General features: G+C 44.9%; 1 protein-coding gene across 2 annotated transcripts in view; it reads left to right on the top strand.

Annotated features, from left to right (window-relative positions):
• Positions 1-18,791, top strand: part of CSMD2 (CUB and Sushi multiple domains 2) — a 645,193-nt gene that overhangs the window by 625,465 nt on the left and 937 nt on the right. Inside the window, exons 61-68 of one of the 2 annotated variants that reach the window (XM_068537861.1) lie at positions 1,413-1,586; positions 1,914-1,987; positions 4,791-4,902; positions 5,476-5,655; positions 12,840-12,902; positions 14,127-14,288; positions 15,791-15,903; positions 17,720-17,807. In XM_068537861.1, coding sequence (XP_068393962.1) covers positions 1,413-1,586; positions 1,914-1,987; positions 4,791-4,902; positions 5,476-5,655; positions 12,840-12,902; positions 14,127-14,288; positions 15,791-15,903; positions 17,720-17,807 — 966 coding nt within the window. Of the gene's footprint in view, positions 1-1,412; positions 1,587-1,913; positions 1,988-4,790; positions 4,903-5,475; positions 5,656-12,836; positions 12,903-14,126; positions 14,289-15,790; positions 15,904-17,719; positions 17,808-18,791 lie in introns of both variants that reach the window. The other variant, XM_068537860.1, reaches the window with a different exon arrangement.

Genomic DNA, 18,791 nt, shown 5'->3' with positions numbered 1-18,791 from the left:
CATTTTTAATGGCTTTAAAGAATTCCCTTGTTATATATGCCACAACTGGTTTAATCTTCTCCTACTGGTGATGAAGTTGGGTTTCTACAATTTAATCATGTTAGAAGCAGTTCTGCAATATATAGTCTCGAAAGTAGCATTTCTTTATGCCTGCGTTGAAGTCCTAGGAGTGAGGATGCTGGGCCAGCTGGTGTGCATGCTATACATTTTGACGCATGTTGCCAAACTGTCTTCTAGAAACGGTGTCCCAGTTTACACTCCCACCGGCAGTTGATGAGAAGGTTTCTTGACTCACACCCTCATTAACAGTTGATTTTACCAATATTCTTAATACTTACCAGCCTGAGGAGTTTAAAAAGATATCTCATTATTTTAATTGGCATCACGTTGCTTCTTAGCCCAACTGAGCTGCTCTCTGTCATCCACTCGTATTTCTTATTCTTTGAGTTGTCTCTTCCTGGATGTGGTGACTTCCAATTGGCTCAGCCTTTAACCGACTTCTGGTTGCTCCGTCCAGACTCCGCAGCTTCCAGGGCCAGGCTTCCATTTGATTTTGCACCTGATTGTGAACCTCATGACTCTATGTAAACACACACACACACACACACACCATAGCATGAAGAAGGTTCCTCATGCTTGAAGTGATGTCTTGGGGAACTTGGCCTTCCACAGTCAATTTTTAAAGATACCCTCTGCTGATCCGAATGAAATGGGCACACTCAGATACTGCTCACTGCAGGGTAAATGCACAGTCTATGGAAAGACATTTGGCAATACGCATCAAGAGCTGCGAACACACTCAAACCCTTAAGGATAGTAAGTTCACTCCTAGAGAATTCCCCTAAGAAAATAATACGAGTTAAAGAAAAGCCATAAGTAACTTTATAATAATAGAAAATGCCTAATGTGAGGGTTATGATAATCATGTTACACCATCTCATTGCAAATTTATGTAGCCAATAAGTGATAATGATGTCATAAACATGGGAAATGTGTACAGAGTATCAAGTGAACAAAGCAAGGGTGACAGCACCTGGACATCAGGTTTGCGGCCATGCACAAGTTTCCATACAACTGAACAAACAGTTCAGGGAATGAACACAAAAATGCAAAAAATGTTTTGGGTAGTACAATGATAGTTTATTTTTTCTCCATGTTCTAGACTTCCTGTAATGTTACTCTGTTACATGGATATGATTATTAATAAGCATTTGAATGTGGAAAGGAGAGGAAACACACAGCAGCACTGAGGCAGGTGTAATCATTGACCCAGGGCTGCCCCACAGCCAGAGTTGAAGTGGAACCAAGAGGAAAGCAGTACAAGGACCAAAGGCTGGGTGGGTGTTAAGGGGGGCGAGCAGACTGAGTTCTAGAAAGCAACTTGGACCTGCCCTTCTCCCTCGTCTTCCCAGCTGTGTTCTGCGGAGATCCTGGCGTCCCGGCCCGTGGCAGGAGAGAGGACCGAGGCTTCTCCTACAGGTCTTCTGTCTCCTTCTCCTGCCAACCCCCTCTGGTGCTGGTGGGCTCTCCACGGAGGTTCTGCCAGTCAGATGGGACGTGGAGTGGCACCCAGCCCAGCTGCATAGGTGAGAGGTGACCGGGAGCAGAGTTTCCCAGCTGGTGGGCATCCTTCTTTGGGGCCCGAGATGATGAATTTTCTTCCCTGTCTTCATCGGTCTCATCTGCAAAAAGGGGCGAGCGCTCCTCTAAGCTACTCAGAACAGGAGGTGAAGTAGCCAGAGCGCACGTGCTGCCGGGAATCATCGTCAGCTGGGGCATGACTGGGGGGAGATTCCCAAGGGCAGGGAAGTCAGGGCGTGACTCCATCCTCTATCCTGTATCTGTTTCTCAGAGTGAGCAGGGGTGATGAAAGCCTCCCTGACCATGGTCTGTTTCTTTGTTTTGCAATCCAGACCCCACGCTGACCACGTGTGCGGACCCTGGCGTGCCACAGTTTGGGATACAGAACAATTCCCAGGGCTACCAGGTAACGAGGTCAACCTTTCTGCCTTTTGTCCCTTCTTGTCACTGTTTTCAGTCTCAGAGGGCCCAGGGACCTTCCTCAGGACAGCACTAGGGGGCATGAGACCTTGGAAGCTGGAGAGAGAAAGCAGCCTGCTTCTTCAAGCCAGGCTGCACAACATGCCCCCTCAGAAACAGGCAGGCATTTACACCAACCCCAAGAAGCTGATGTGGAAGAACTGACTCGCGTGTAGCTCCACAGACACTTCCCAGCAGCCCCTCGTGATTGGGGCAGGGACAGAAATGAGAGAGACAGATGGACCTTCTGTCCCCAGGGCACCCATACCCTACGGGGCTCAGACAGGGTGGCGGGAGCCAGCAAGTGCCACATGGGAGACAGTCCCCTGCCCAGTGGGCCCGTCCCAGCAGGATACAGGCTCCAGGGACACATCTCAGAATGCACTTCAAAAGGAAAGGATGTGGACAATCTGGATGGGACCCTCTGAGCAGGAGGAAGCAGGAAAGTATGGGAGTGTTCAAGGCAGGACAATGAACTGGAGCCCCCAATGTGCCCAGGGGATATCAGGGACTAAGCCGGAAATGGCGGGTTGGGATCTAACCCAGCAATGGGATTTATCAAGTATTTACTGCCGTGAACTATTCTAGGCGCTAGGAATACAGAGGGAACAAGACAGCCCAAGTGCCTGCTCTACGGGAGTTCCCTGGCTGGTGACAATAAATAAACAAGATCACTTCTGTGAGCGATAGACACTACACATAGCATAATATAAAAGGGTGTGATGGGGAGTTGCCGTTTTAGGAAGCGGAGTGAGGGAAGAGGCCTCCTATACTTGAACTGTGGCACCCATGGTGGGAAGGGCCAGCCCTGTGCAGAGCTGGGGGTCGGGGGGCGGGGGCGTTCCCAGCAGAGGCAACGGCCAGGGCAGAGGAGCCTCAGGTAGGGAACTTGCAAGTTGCAGGACCAGAAAGCTGGCCAGCCAGCGGGTCGGAAACATAAAGAGAGAGGAGAAGGACGTGAGGCCGAAGAGCTAGGCTGGGTTTGAAAACCGCCTGGCACTGCCTTGTGAAGTTAAATATTCACACATCCTGTGACCCAGAGTAAGCAACCCCGGAGATGCTCTCGTATGTGTTACCAAGAAATGAGAAAAATCCTGGTGTAGCCACGGGATGGTTCATCACACAGCAGTGAAAATTAAGGAACTATAGCTCCACACAACATGGATGACCGTTAGAAACATAGTGTTGAACGTCAAAAGTGGTAGGATACTATTTCTGGAAAGATTAAAACCAAGAAAAATTTATATTGTTTGGAGATATATGTAGGCATATGTGATAGAATTATTTTTTAACTAAGCAAGGAAATGAAGAACACAAAATTCAAGAGACTGGTTTTCACCGAGGGGAGCTGAGGAACAGGGCAGGGAAGGAGCACACAGGTGACAAACATGTCAATGATGTTGTAACCCTTAGGTTGAGTGGTGGGCTCCACTTAAGGTGTCCATATTATTATGATGATTCACGTCTGTATATGTGCCATATATTCTTTTCTATGCACCAAATATCACATAATAAATTTTGAAAAGAGAAGGGCATGGACCAGGCCATATAGGGCCTTGAGACCATGATAAGCATTTTGGATTTTATTCTAAATGTCATAGGAAACCATTTGAAGGTGACTTAATCTGATCCATCATTTGAACTATCACTCAGGACCCTGAGGAGAGGATGAACAATAGGGGTTAAGAATGGAAGCGCTTAGACAAATAGGACATTATTGCAGCATCCTGAGAGAAAGATGAGGGTGGGACTGAGCCGGGGTAGCGACAGTGAACGTAGAGAGATGTGAAGGGGTCGGGAGGTATTTTGTCGGTAGAACCAAGAAGACTTCTTGAAGGATTGAATGGAGGGGTTGAAGGAAAGGGAGGAATCAAGGATGACTTGAAGTTTTTGACTTGCACAACTGGGTGGATAGGGGTACCATTTGCTGAACGAGGTGATGGGCGTGGAGGAAGGGAGCAGAAATTAGGTTTCACTTTGCATTTCAGTTTGCTCCCAGAGGTAACAGAGACACGTGAGTGTTTTGAGCTGGGAAATAGTGTGATCCGAGTTGCAGTTTAGGAAGCTGATCTGGCAGCGTCATGCCACACAGATTAGAGATGGAGAGATGGAGCTGGTGGCTGCAGGGAATGTCAAGTCAGACGGTGAGGGGCTAGTGGAGCAGAGGAAGGGATGCAGGGAGGGTAGCAATTCTGCTCAAGAGATTGTTTAGAAAGCATAGCTCCAGATTCTGTAGGGGACATGTCCTAAAAGACTTTATAGATTCATGGAGGGAAGAGACACACACAGTAATATTCTACTTTGCACAGTTCTTCACATTTTATAAAATGCTTTCAAATCTACCCTCACATTTGAGTGTCACAACATTCCAGCATAGTGTGGCAGGGCTACTCATCCCAGCTCTACACAGGAAGGCTAAGGTGTAGAGAGTTTCGTGCAGCCTGGCATCCAGTGAGTAAATGTAGATGCCAGAACTCAAACCCAGGGTCTTCTGATTCTGGGTCAGGCACTCAGCCCCCCTCAACAGAATATGATATATCCCACGAGAGTGTTGATCTGGCCCAGGGAACTGGGGGAGGCCTTGTGGAAGAGGCATAATGTAAGCTGCCTCAAGGAATAAATAAGATTTAATCAGGCAGAGAAACAGAAGGGTGGGTAGGAGTAACGTCGTGGGAAAGTAAGCAGTCAGGTGACAGGGATGAAGCGTCGCTGGATGGAAGGTGATTGTGGGAACTTCGTCCTGGCCGCAGGTTGGAAGCACCGTGCTCTTCCGTTGTCAGAAAGGTTACCTGCTCCAGGGCTCCACCACCAGGACCTGTCTCCCCAACCTGACCTGGAGCGGAACCCCGCCCGACTGTGTCTGTGAGTGCAAGCTTCGCCTACAGCCCAGACAACTCCTCCTGGCAACTCATAGTCTCCCCCAGCTGGGCATCTAGGAGATGCTTGAATGCTCTGAATGACAGAGAGCTCACAACTCCTCACTGGGACCAGTATTGGTCTCTGTACCCCTTACCCCTTGGAGCCCCACAGAAGATATTTACACACAGAAGCCTTTCTGATATTTGAAGGCAATTCCTATGCCTTCGCAAAGAAACAGAAAGAACTTTCCCATGGCAGCAAATACTAACAGCTACAAGGCCTGCCCTCAGGATGGAAGATTTCAGGCTTTTGACCATAATTACTCCTTTTCCCTCAGGAAAATTGCTGCAGGTTTAGGTTCCCCCAGGGTTGACTGAGCCAATATCCACACGATCTCCATCTTGGCCACTCGTATAGACATCAAGGCTGGGGTGGGGCTGGGGCTGGGGAGGGGATGCTGGATCTGAAAGGGGCCCATAAGGGAAAGGAAGGGGGTGGTCCATCACGGAACAGGGGAGTGGTGGAGAGGCCTCCTGGAGACCCTCGTCTCCCAGCAGCGTCTTCCCTGTCACCCAGCCCACCACTGCAAGCAGCCGGAGACGCCGACGCATGCCAACGTTGGGGCCCTGGACTTGCCCTCCATGGGCTACACGCTCATCTATTCCTGCCAGGAGGGCTTCTCCCTCAAGGGTGGCTCCGAGCACCGCACATGCAAAGCAGATGGCAGCTGGACAGGCAAACCGCCCGTCTGCCTGGGTGAGTGTGCCCCCTCAGTGAGCTTCTCCAGGGTGGGGGGCCAAAGGGGACAGCTGAGCTTGAGTGAAAGAGGGCCAAAGAGAAGAAAGAAATGCGATTTCCGGAAGCTGGAGCCTGCTTCTGATTTTCTGAGGTGTTGAGTCTAGGAGATGAAACCAGAGTAGTCTAAAGAGGCACAGAGTGAAGCCATCCCAAGTTTTACCTTGCTACCTTCTGCTTGAGCTTAAACACTCTGCCCAGTGTTAAGTATACAGTAGTCTAAGGGTTATACTTAATCATCAGACGGAGAAAAGCTCTGTGTTCCACTAAACTGGAATAACACGTTACGCATATACGCATATCATAACCTTGATAAAACAGCACCCACTCACAGATCCCTCAGGGTTACCGCGATGTCTCAGACCTCCCTCCCCCTCTTCTTCATTCATTTGTTCTCTATTTATTAAGCATTATCACTGTGCGTGGCTGTGCTGGGCATGGGGGATGGGGACGTGAAAGACACAAACCCTGCCCTAAAGGAGCTCACATTCAGCTGTGGAAGACACACACATTATCAGATATAACAGTACCTTCAGGAACATAGAGATGCACTGAATGCTGTGGGGTTGATGGGAAGGGCATTAATTCAGCCTAAGGGGGAGGGGAGAATCAGGGAAGGCTTCCTGGAGAAGGTAATCTGAGTCCAGTCTTAAGTAAAGAATCCAGCAAGGATAAAGGATGGGTTTGGTGCTAGGATGGCATTCAGTAAGATGTCTCTTACAGGTGCTGACCTCACCTCACCACGTTCCAGGCATTGTTCTAAGTACTTCGTGTACTAACTCAATCCTTGCAGTCATCCTGTGAGGCAGGTGTTACTCATATCCTCATTTAATATATGAGGAAACTGAGGCACAGAGAGGTTAAGTAACGTGCCCCAAGGTCACCAGCTGGTAAAGGGAGAGAGCTGAGATTCAAACCCTGCAGGTCTAACTTCAGAATCCATGCTCTTAAGTACTCTGCTGTCCTGCCCCTCAGAGAGAGAAGGCTTCAGGTTCAGAGCCTTTATCAGAGCTAGAATTTAATAATGTATTTTCATTGTATGAATTGTTGTAAATTTCTTTTATTTAGGGAAAGTAATATTTGTGTTCCACAAATGGTAGTGGTATAATTTTTCTTTTTTAGGGTACATTTAACTTTTAATTGTGGTAAAATATACAAAACATAATATTTACCATTTTAACCATTTTAAAGTGTACAATTCAATGGCATTAAGTACATTCACAATATTGTGCAACCATCACCACTATCCATTTTCAGAATCTTTTCATCCTCCCAAACAAGAACTTTGTACCCATTAAACAATAACTTTCCATTCCCCTTGCTCTCCAGCCCCTCATACCCTCTATTGTATTTCCTATATCTATGAATTTGCTGATTCTAGGTACCTCATGTTAGTGGAATCATATGATATCTGTCCTTTTGTGTCTGGATCATTTCACTTAGCATAATTTTTTCAAGGTTCATCCATGTTGTAACGTGTTATTACTTCATTCTTTTTTAGGCCTGAATAATATTCTATTGATGGATATACCACCTTTTGTTTATCCATTTGTCCATTGATGAACATTTCAGTTGTTTCCACTTTGGGGCCATTATGAATGATGCTACTTTGAACATAAGTGTACATGTTCTGTTTGTATATACATGTTTTCAATTTTCTTGGGTATGTATCCAGGAATAGAATAACTCAATGTTTAACAGTGTAAGGAACTGTCCAACTGTTTTGCCAAGTGCCTTTACACTTACTTTACATTCCCACCAGCAACGCACCAGGGGTCTAGTTTCTCTACATCATCCTTGCCAGTACCCATTATTGTCCAGCTTTTTGCGTATAGCCATCCTAAGTGGGTATAAAGTAGTATTACATTGTGGTTTTCATTTACATTTCCCTAATGACTAATAATGTTGAGCACCTTTTCATTTCTTTATTGGCCATTTGTGTATCTTCCTTGGAGAAAAGTCTATTCAAATCCTTTGCCCATTTTTTAATTGGGCTATTTGTCTTTTTCTCGTTGAGTTGTAAGAACTCCTTTATGTCCTGTTGATTTCTTTTTTCCAGCTTTATTGAGGTATAATTGGCAAAGTAATTGCAATATATTTAAAGTATACAACATGATAATTTGATATACATTGTGAAAGGATTCCCACTGTCAAGTTAACACATCCATCACCTCACATATTTATCTTTTTTTTTTTTTTGGTGAGAGCACAGGAGTTCTACTCTCTTAGCAAATTTCAATTATACCATGCAGTATTATCTACTATAGTTACCATGTTATACATATACATCTTATAACTGAAAGCTTGTATCCTTTTACCAGCCTCTCCCTATTTCCCTTTCCCCCCAGCCCCTGACAACCACTATTCTACTCTCTTTTTATAAATTTGACTTTTTAGATTCCACATGTAAGTAGTAGCATGCAATATTTGTCTTTCCCTGTCTGGCTTATTCCACTTGGCATAATGTCCTCCAAATTCATCCATGTTATCACAAATGGCAGGATTTCCTTCTTTTTAAGGCTGAATAATATTCCATTGTATATATACACCACATTTTCTTTATCCACTCATCCATCAGTGGACACTTAGTTTGCTTCCATAGTTTGGCTATTGTGAATAATGCTGCAGTGAACATCTCTTCAAGACAGAGATTTCATTTCCTTTGGAGACATAGAAATGGAATTGCTGGATCATATGGTATTTCTATTTTTAATTCTTTTTTTTTATAGAATAAAAATCTCTATCCTTGTATCGGTTTACATTATTATTTTCTTCATTACAGAGAATATCTACTATTCATGTCTGCTCCTATAACAGCAACCCAGCTTTTAAAAATTTCGTATTATTCCTTTACATAATTATACATTAGATTTGACTACTGATCCTTTACATTTATGATTACACATTATCTATTTTTAATTCTTGAAGGAACCTTCACACTGTTACATTCCTACCAACAGTGCACAAGTATCACATTTATCGGTTTGTGTATATTGAACCATCCTTTCATCCCAGGAATAAATCCCACTTGATCACGGTGTATGATCCTCTTAATGTACCATTCATTTGGTTTGCTAATATTTTCTTGAGGATGTTTGCGTGTATGTTCATCAGGGATACAGGCTTGGAATTTCCTTTTCTTAAAGTGTCCTTGTCTGGCTTTGGTACAAGGGCAATGTTTTGATTCCTTACACTTTATATTTTGTATATCTACTGTAGGTTATGCTTTGTGTTTATCACGAAGCTTACATAACACCTATTTACAACAGTCTTTTTTTAAGCTGATAACAACCTAACTTGGAATGCTTACAAAAGCTCTACGTTTTTACACTCCCCAACATTTTATGTTTTTGATGTCACAATTTACATCTTTTATATTGTATACCAATTAAAAATTATTGTAGTTATAGTTATTGTTACCATTTTTGTCTTTTAACCTTTATACTAGAGTTACAAGTGATTTACCCACTAACATTACAATATTAGAGTATTCTGAATTTAATCATATATTTATCTTTACCAGTGAGTTTTATACTTTCATGTGTTTTTACGTTAGATTTTCACTTCCACTTAAACCCCTGCTGTTTAACCCCTCTATTGAATTTTCCAGGTCAATTATTACGTTTTCAGCTCTATGGTTTCCATTTGGTACTTTTTAAATATTTTCTCTTTGTTGAAATTCTTGCTTTGTGCATTGCTTTCCTGACCTCAGTGAGCATCTTTATGACCATTATTTTGAACTCTCTATTGGGTAAATCACTTATCACTGTTTCATTAGGATCCGTTTCTGGAGATTTATCTTATTATTTGGTTTGGAACATTTTCCCTTGTTGATTCACTTTCCCTGATTCTCTGTGTTGGTTTCTACTCATTAGATAAAACAGGCAGCTCTCCCAATCTTCACAGACCGGTCTCGTTTAGGCAATGAACCTCATCAGTCAGTGCAGCCCAATCTCCTGGTGCCTCCCAAACCTTTGTGATTGTCCAAGCTGTCGTCTTTATTCCTAGCGGCTCCCAGTAGTTGAGGGTGTACCAAGACCCATCAGTGTCCCACAGAGGTCAGCACCTAGATGCAGGCTGATTAGAAGCAGACTCTCAGGCAACAGTTGGAAAAGTATGCAGTCAGACCCCTTCCAGGGAGAAACTGGGAGATGTGCATTTTTACCTGCTCCCTCAGTGTGAGACCAGGTATATTGCCACAGGGGTTTCTACTGTGTCTATTTAAAAACTGCTTCCTTGTTTGCTGTAGTCCTGTGGAACTCATGAACACATGCCCCAAGCCCCATTGGCCTTCAGAGCTAGGTGATTTGGGCACCCATCCCTCAGGTGGCAGCCTTAAAAGTCAGGGTGCTAGATGTGTGGTACAAACTCAGCACTCTCAGGGAAAACCTGGGAGTTGGGAGTCCCTCCTGATTGGATGGTGCCGTGCCAGGGGTGGGGTTTATTTCAAGAATGTGTCTCAGCCTTTCCTACCTGTTTTGATGTGGGTATTTTCTCAGTCACCCAATGTGTAGGTGTCACTCAGCTAGTTTCTGGATTTCTCTCGGAGAGAATTGATCTGTTTTCTTCTGCACATTCAGTGTATCCGTGGGAGGAGGGGAATTCAGGAGCCTCCTATGTTGCCATCTTGGTCCGGAGTCCCTTCAAGAGTTCTTTATGTATCTAGAATATAAGACCCTTATCAGATGCATGATTTGCAAATATTTCCCCCATTTTGTGGGTTGTCTTTTCACTGCCTTTTTTTTTTTTAATTTACAGTACTTTCTTTTTTATTTCATTCATCACCTAAAATTTAAACTCCATTTTATCCTGTGTTAATTTTTGTCTTTTTTTTTTCAGGTGTGGATTTTTTTACAGCCTTATTGAGATATAATTGATATACAAAAACTGCACATATTTAATGTATGCAATTTGATGAGTTTGGGTCTTTTCACTTTCCTGTTGGTGTCCTTTTAAACATAGAAGCTTTTAATTTTGATGAACTCCAATGTATCTATATTTTATAGGTTTACTTGTGCTTTTACTATCATACTTAAGAAACCATTGCCTAATCCAAGGTCACAAAGATTTGTACCTGTGTTTTCTTCTAAGAGTTTTGGGGTCCAAATTCATGCTATTGCATGCGGATATCCAATTGTCCCAGCACCATTTGTTGAAAAGACTATTCTTCCCTCATTGGATTGTCTTGGCACCCTTTTCAAAGACCATTTGACCACAAATGTGTGAGCTTATATTAGGATCCTCAGTTTTATTCCATTGATCTGTATAACTGTCCTTATACCATTACTGCCCAGTCCTGATTACTATAACTTTGCAGTAAGTTTTGAAGTTGGGAAGTGTAAGTCCTCCTTTTTGCTCTTCTTTTTCAAGATTGTTTTGGCTATTCTGGGCCCCTTTTATTTATATATGAATTTTAGGAATAGATTGTCAATTTCTGCAAACAGCTGGGATTTTGATAAGGATGGTGTCGAATCTGTAGATCAATTTGGGGAGTATTGCCATTTGAACAATATTAAGTCTTCCAAGCCATGAGCATGGGATATCTTTCCACTTATTTAGATCTTTAATTTCTTTCAATGATGGTTTGTAATTTCCAATGTACAAGGCTTGCACTTCCTTGGTTACATTTATTCTTAAGTATTTTTTTAATGCTATAATAGGTACTTGCATTTAAAAATACAAAATGCTTTAGATGCAGTTGAATCTCAACTCAACCCCTTACTATAAGACCCTGGGTAAGTCCCTTCACCTCTCTGCCTCTAACAAGTTTCTCTTCTATTAAATGAAGATAATAATGTCTACCTCACAGTTCTGAGAGAAGGAGTAAATGAAATAACATGAATAAAGTGCCTAGCACAGTGTCTGGCACATAAAATGCTTTCTCCCTCTTTGCTCCCTTCATCTTCTAAAACCTAAGACAATAAAGGCATTTTGTTCAGAGGTGCGCCTTCAGGGAGTCACTGTGGAAAATATGTCCACAGCCTTCTGTACACCTGAACATAAGCTGACCTCAGAGTTGGAGACAGTAGGGGGAGTCCCCCCCTTTACTTGGCAACAAGACAGATATTTCTGTTGTTTCTCTGCAAAAGAAGAAAAGACATTAATATTTATTGACTGTGACTTTCACGTTCATAACCACATTTATTTAGCGTAGACCTGTGAGATGTGTTTCAGTATTTTCCCATGTTTCAGATGAGGAGACAAGACTCTGAGTGGTGACGTGACTAGTTGAGGTCACACAATCACTAAGTAGCACTGCTGGGACCGAGACCTAGGCTGTCGGGCTCAGGCCCAAAGCCTTCTCCTTTGCCTTTGCCTGTGAGGGCTTCTCTGTCTTAATATCGTGACTCCAAGGGAGGGAAGCACTCCACTGAAACCCTTACCAGGACTTAGGCACTTCACTTTTGATTGGCGGAAGGCCGTCCTTTGTGCCAGACCTCTGGGAGGAAAGCAGAGGCCCTTCAACCAAGGGTCCTCAGTAGCGGCATTCAGCAGATCTGTGTGCTAGGATGGGAAATAGACATCTTTATTTTCCTTTACCTTTTACTGAAATTCAGCATTTCTTTAATTTAGGATATAGACAAAAACTTGTAGTAGTGTTAGCAATACCTATCAATCTGTCACCAGTAGAAACTGCAGAGATTTCCACATTACACTACAATAGTTATGGATATCACGAAATGTTGTTGGGAATTCCCTGGCGGTACAGTAGTTAGGACTCCGCGCTTCCACTGCAGGGGACACAGGTTCAATCCCTGATCAGGGAACTAAGATCCTGCATGCCATGTGGCATGGACAAAAAAAAGAAAGAAATGTTGTTTATGTTCCTGACTACTTCAAGATTAGAATAGTTACTGGACCTACTACTAGATCCTGTTATTTAATGCAGTAATAAAAAATCACATATATAGCTATATTCTGATTTTTTGCTTAATATTTCAATGACTATAATTGGTAAATGGATTTCCTTTTAACTCTTTATATCTCACCAGACAAAGTAGTCCACCTCCTGGTCTAAGAGGATAAGTCCAAAGCAAGATCTCAAAGAACGCATTGACCTAATGTCAGAGAGCTGGCTATTATTTTTCCAATAGAACATAGACCAGAGGGTGAACCTGTTTTCTTCCATTCTCTTTCCCCAGCAGAGGTCCGGCCCAGTGGGAGACCCATCAACACTGCCCGGGAGCCTCCGCTCACTCAAGCTTCAGGTAGGTATGGTCTAGATCTTTGACTCAAGAAACTGGTATTGCTTCCTTCACCTACTTACCCAGAAACATGCACATGAGTTTCTGTGTACCCAATAGGAGGGTGTGAAAACAGTCTATAGAGCCGAACAGATTTCCCCACCCACCTCCCAACCCCAGGCAGACCTCAGGAGGAAGTGAGCTTGAAGGAAGCAGGAACTGCATCCAGAATTGAGGGCCAAAGCCTTCTAGAAACATGTCCAGAGCTTCAAGGTCTGGAGCCAACCTCTTCTGGCACAGGGCTGGCAAGTGTGTGATCAGACACATACACCCAGGTACTGCCTAGGGAGCTTGCTGGAAATGGTTACATTTTTAAGACAGGTATTGTGTCTTTCAAAGTGTGAGGTCCAGAACTGGGCACAGAACTGCAGGTATGGCCTGACCAATGCAAATTATTCTAGGCTATCATATCCTTTTTTGAACCTTATACTTTTATTTACCATATTAGCATGTGTGTTATACAAGAAAGAAAACTACATTTGGCATCAAACTCAATTAAAGTTCCATTTTGGTCACGGACCAGCTGTGTCCTTGGACAAAGAAACTTCACCTCTTGAGCTTCAGTTTACCTTTTGTTAAAATAAGGCTCATAATACTCTCCTTAGAAAATTATTATAAGGATAAATAACAATTTTGGTTGCTATCATTCATTATATGCTTTTATGTGCCCAACATCATGTGACATACAATCATTCAGCCCCTGACGAGATAAGCAGGACAGCCCCATTTACAGAACTACAGATGCGGCCTACACAGGTGAGAAAGTGGAGACTCTTGTATGTAATCAAACAACTGATAATTGACAGCCCAGATGAGACTCCAGATCTGCCTGACTCCATTAGTCCATGTTCCTATCTTATGACATTGGTTTTCTCGCCTCTCTTTTTCTCTTGCTCCACCTTTTCAACCCCTTCCCTCCTTTTATTTCCTTCTTTCTTCTAGTTCGTTCCCCCGTCCCCTCATGTTCTCTTTTTTCTTTATCCACTTTCTTTCTCTCTCTCTTTCCCTCCACCCATCCACTCTGAGACACAGAGCATCACAAGGAGGCCAGAACACTCCACCACCTCCTGCGTGTTAGATGTTGGGGAAAACAATCTCAGGGAGTGAACTGGGGTCAATCGTCAGGTGCCCTCAATTCTACCAGCACACGTGAAAGCCCCTCTCACATCTGTTTCTCAATTCCTCTAGTTCCTGGGGATGTCTTTGCCAAGAATTCCCTATGGAAAGGGGCCTATGAGTACCAGGGGAAGAAGCAGCCAGCCATGCTCAGAGTGACTGGTTTCCAGGTCATCAACAGCAAGGTCAACGCCACCATGATTGACCACAGCGGCGTGGAGCTGCACTTGGCTGGTAAGGGGCAGGCCACCTCCGGGAAAGCCTGCGGCTGGTATGGGTGATGGGCGCATGCTCTTCACAAGAACGAGTCTACTGTCACTTCCTTGTACTATCTTGCAGGGCTAGTCTGGTAGGCAGGGGAAGAGGAAGTGTCTATTCGTCTTTGTTTACACGATAAAAGCACCACAGACTAAAGGGAGATGGTTAGATGACAAACATTAATAAATTGAACATACAAAGAACTCCTACAAATGAAGAAGAAAGAGACGGATATCCCTAAAAACTGAACCAAAAATAGGGGCAGAGAACTCCCAGAAGCCAAAGTACAGACAGTTAATAAACAAATGGAAAAATATTTTTCGCAATAATCAAACAAAAGTAAGCATAAAATGTCACTTTCCACTTATCCCACTAAGATTTTTTTAAGCAATAAACTCTGGTGCTAGTCCAGTGAAGGTACTAATGCAGTGCTGGTCAAACTATAAAATAGTATAGTTCTAGAAAATAATTTGGCAACTTGTATCAAGAGCCATGAAAATGACTGGCCCCATTAATTACACTTCTATGAATTTTTATCATAAGAAATAGTTATAGAGGGAATCATTTACCAATAAAGAATGTTCACATTACAGGGCTATTTCCATAACATAAAACCTGGGAATAGAAAATTGTCTCAAAAGAAATGGATATATTAATTATAGTATGTCTGCTGGATACAATATTATGCCAGTTTGGGAGGAAATACACCTACTACAATGCATTTAAAATGGGACTCCAGTTTTTGAAGGAAAAAATTATATTCATAAGAAAGAAAATTGGAAGTAATTACACCAAAATATTAACAGTGGTTATTTCTCAGAAGTGAGATCAGGAGTGAATTTTCTTTCTTCATGCATCTCTGCATTTTCCAAAATTTCCCCAATTTTCAAATTTTCTATAATCAGAAAAACTGAATATCTTAGAAAGCAAGTGTTTATTCGAATAGATGGGTAGAACGATGGATGCATGAGTGAATGACTGTACACATGAATACACAACCCCACATGCAGTCACAGCCACTCATTCATGCACACACACACAAACACAACTAACGTTCATATTCACTCAGTTGCTCTAAGCCATAGTCCTAAACACATTCACACACTCCCATATACGTGCCCTCATGCATTCCTGTACCCACTGAATTGTAAGCACACCCATGCATTAACTGACCCCATAACATATACAAAATCCAATTCCCTTTATTCTCACACATGCCTGTGTAAACAGGAGCACAACCACAGGTCAGTAATCCAGTTGATTATTAACACATATGCACATTCTTGTGTATCCTCACATTCAGCCTGTACAAACTCACAGGCCACACTACACTTACCTAACTCCAGTTATACATGGGATGTATATACGAATATCTACAAGTGAAATCCCACTCAGACACACACCCACGTACCCACAGACTTGGGTTTTGAAATTTTCCTAGATCTTTCAAGTGTACCCTCTGAACTCTCTTTTCCCAGGAATTTACAAGAAAGAAGATTTCCATCTCCTCCTCCAAGTTTACCAGGTTACAGGGCCTGTGGAGGTCTTTGTGAATAAGTTCAAAGATGATCACTGGGCCTTAGATGGGCATGTAAGTTCAGCAAAACCTCACTCAGTCCTTGCCCTCCCTGTGCCCTTGCCCCATCCCTGATTCCCAGATCACTGGTAGGGAGGAGGAGGGGGGAAGTTGGTGGAAACTCTTAGGATCAATATGGAAACTTGGGAGGAGGGTTTCTTTGGGGCCAGGACTGGGAGCAGGGGAGTCCTCATCTGCTAGTGAAGTGAACACAGGAAAACATAGCAAGGGCCAGGAGGCTGAGAGTCTAAAGGTCAGTGCATCTGAGCGAGATGAAGTAGGTTCTGATGTGTGAGCAGAAAGCAAGAGATTGGAGGCTGGCAGTACATGAGTAAATTCAAGCAAGTTGAAGGTCACGATGTGGTGGTGGGAGCTGGGAGGAGGTGGTGAGGCCCAGATGCACACTGAGCGTCTTCTCACGTCTGAGGATGCCTGTTGTGGGTGACTGAGCACAGCTTGAGACACCAGGAGCTGGGGGAAAGGAGACAACTCTCTTGCATTCCCTTGTGGGAAAGACTTGTTCCATGCAAAGGCATTCTTCGGGTGGAAGTTCTGCAGTGACACTCCTCTGCGCATACCTTCCAATCTCACAGGCAGGGGAGTGGAGCAGTCATCTGTCACATCCTCAGCTTCCCTGTCTTGGATGATTGAAGCTAGAAGCGGAGGGGTGGGAAGGAGGAAGAGGTCACGGGGCCAGAGGAGCAGAGAGCTGAGGCGTCAAGGTGGATCCTCACGGACAAGGCTAGCTGGTAGAGGGCTGTGGGTTGAGTGACTTTGCTGATACTCACACGAGAAGCAAGTGGTTCTCCAGGGGCTGGTACATGGGGTTAGTTCCTCGGGATTCTTGAGAGTATTCTATGGATCCCCTCGGGTATCCTGGTCCTGGCTGGCGTCAATAGTAATAGTCCAAAAGCTGTGCCAGGACAGCAGACTCCATTGTGCTGGGAGGATGGCCAGAGGGGAGAGAACAAAGGTAAAGTTGGGAGCTGGAGCTGGAGTGCGGGCCAAGGGCTACGTGTAAATGCCACTCTGGAGGGCCAGGAACAGCCGGAAGGGCTGCCTGGGACTACAGCCAACAATCGGGCCCACTTCTCTGTCACCCAGGGTGTGTTTGGGGGGACAGGAGCGGGGGTCAGCCTAAAGCACAACAGACAGAGGGCTGCACCTGGGGATGGAGCATGAGTCAGAAGGAACCCCAGTAGCACAAGCATCCTCAAAGCAAGCACGCCCTCAGCCGAGCAGTCCCCAGCCCACAAGTTTGCGTGTCTGTGTCTGGTACACGAGCATCACAGAGGCAAGTACAGACAGAGCGAGGAGGAGTTATGTCCCCAGCTACCCGCCCCCAAATTAATAGCTATTGGAACTGGGATGAACTTTCCAAAGTACGTTCAATCTGCTAGATACATTTTAATCATGGTTTGGTTTGCTCCGCGGTGCTCTAAAACTCAGTTTTTCATCACAATAATAATAGCTAACATTTACTCAGGGCCTATTAAGTGTTCTAAGTGCTTTACCTATATTAGCTCATATAAATCTTCAGAGCAACCCTATGACATAAGTACTGTTATTGTTCCCATTAAGTGATTCGACCAGTAGAAATAAAAATGTCTCCCTCCCTCCTATGAGCAGTTGGAGCCCCTGCCCTATCCCCAGCACCTCGCCATTGCCTGGGTGTGGGCAGAGAGCCGATGTCAGTGGAGGTGACAGGCAGGCGGGTGACCCCAGCTGTTGGCACCGTGTACCTGTGGGCGTGTCTCCGGCCTGGCTGGCCGGGCCTCTAGCTCCTCCCGGCGTGCCTCCCATCTTACTCTGTCTGCTCCCGCCCTCACAGGTCTCCTCAGAGTCTTCTGGAGGCACCCTCATTTACCAAGGCGCTGTCAAGGGCCAAGGCTTTGGGCAGTTCGGCTTTCAAAGACTTGGTAACTAGCGTTTGTCCCTGGAGTGTAAGCTTGAGCGGGTGGCGGAGGAACTTGTATGTTGGCATGGAGGGCAGGGGTTTGGTGAAGTTCAACAGTCCAAGAGGGGCTCTTAGCCTCTTTTGGATCAGGGACGCCTTTGAGATTTTGATAAAAGCTGTGTAATATCTCCCCAGAAAGAAGCGCAATACATAATACCCTCAACTTTTGCCAAACAGTTTCATGCTCTGCCCTGGAGTTGAAAGCCCCCAGCTGAAGGGACATTGGGTCTCAGATGCGTCCCACAACACTGTCTGGCCAGCCCTCGGGCATCCCCGGGACCCCCCGAGCATTACAACGTGGGGCTCTCAGGGCAGTCTCAGTCCCGGAAGGGTGGTATTGCTGTCCTCATTTTACAGATGGGAAAACTAAGCGTCAAGGAGGCTTCCTTCCCGAGTTCCTCCCCAGCATCTTTACCCTGGACCAAGCATCCTCAGTGTCAGGCATCCTCACGCCAGAGACTGGCCTTGACTCAGAGCCTCTAATGTGGGGAGGCTTCTGGGAAGCAGTTCAGGGGGAGACAGGAGGCAGGCCCGGGTGCTTGATGGGCAGCTCTATACACCCCGGCTGCTGACTGCCCTGTCCCCCGGGACACCCCCCCCCCCCCCCCCCCCCCCCCCCCCCCCCCCCCGTCTACCGAGGCAGCGCACTGCATTTTCTCGCGGCTCTGACCTTCAGAAAGCTCCTCCCTGTCCTAAGCGGAAACCTGCTTCCCTGTGCTTCCCACTCCGCCCTGCTCCTCCCCTGGAGTTATTCTTAGCTCTATCGTCTTAGCTGCCTGGAGTAAAAGCACTCCCTCTTCCACACAGCAGCCCTTCAAAGACTTGAAGGCAGTTCCCTGGCCCCTTACACACCACAGAGACCTCAGGAAACCGAGTTCTTCTTCTGGCTTCGCGGCTGACTGCCAGTGTGCCGGGCAGAGCCGTCCCCTCTTGGACGGAGCCTCAG

This window comes from Eschrichtius robustus, chromosome 3 (assembly GCF_028021215.1).
Source record: "Eschrichtius robustus isolate mEscRob2 chromosome 3, mEscRob2.pri, whole genome shotgun sequence".
Lineage (NCBI taxonomy): Eukaryota > Metazoa > Chordata > Mammalia > Artiodactyla > Eschrichtiidae > Eschrichtius > Eschrichtius robustus.
The sequence above is the reverse complement of the archived record's forward strand: the minus strand, read 5'-3'. Positions and strand labels throughout refer to the sequence as shown.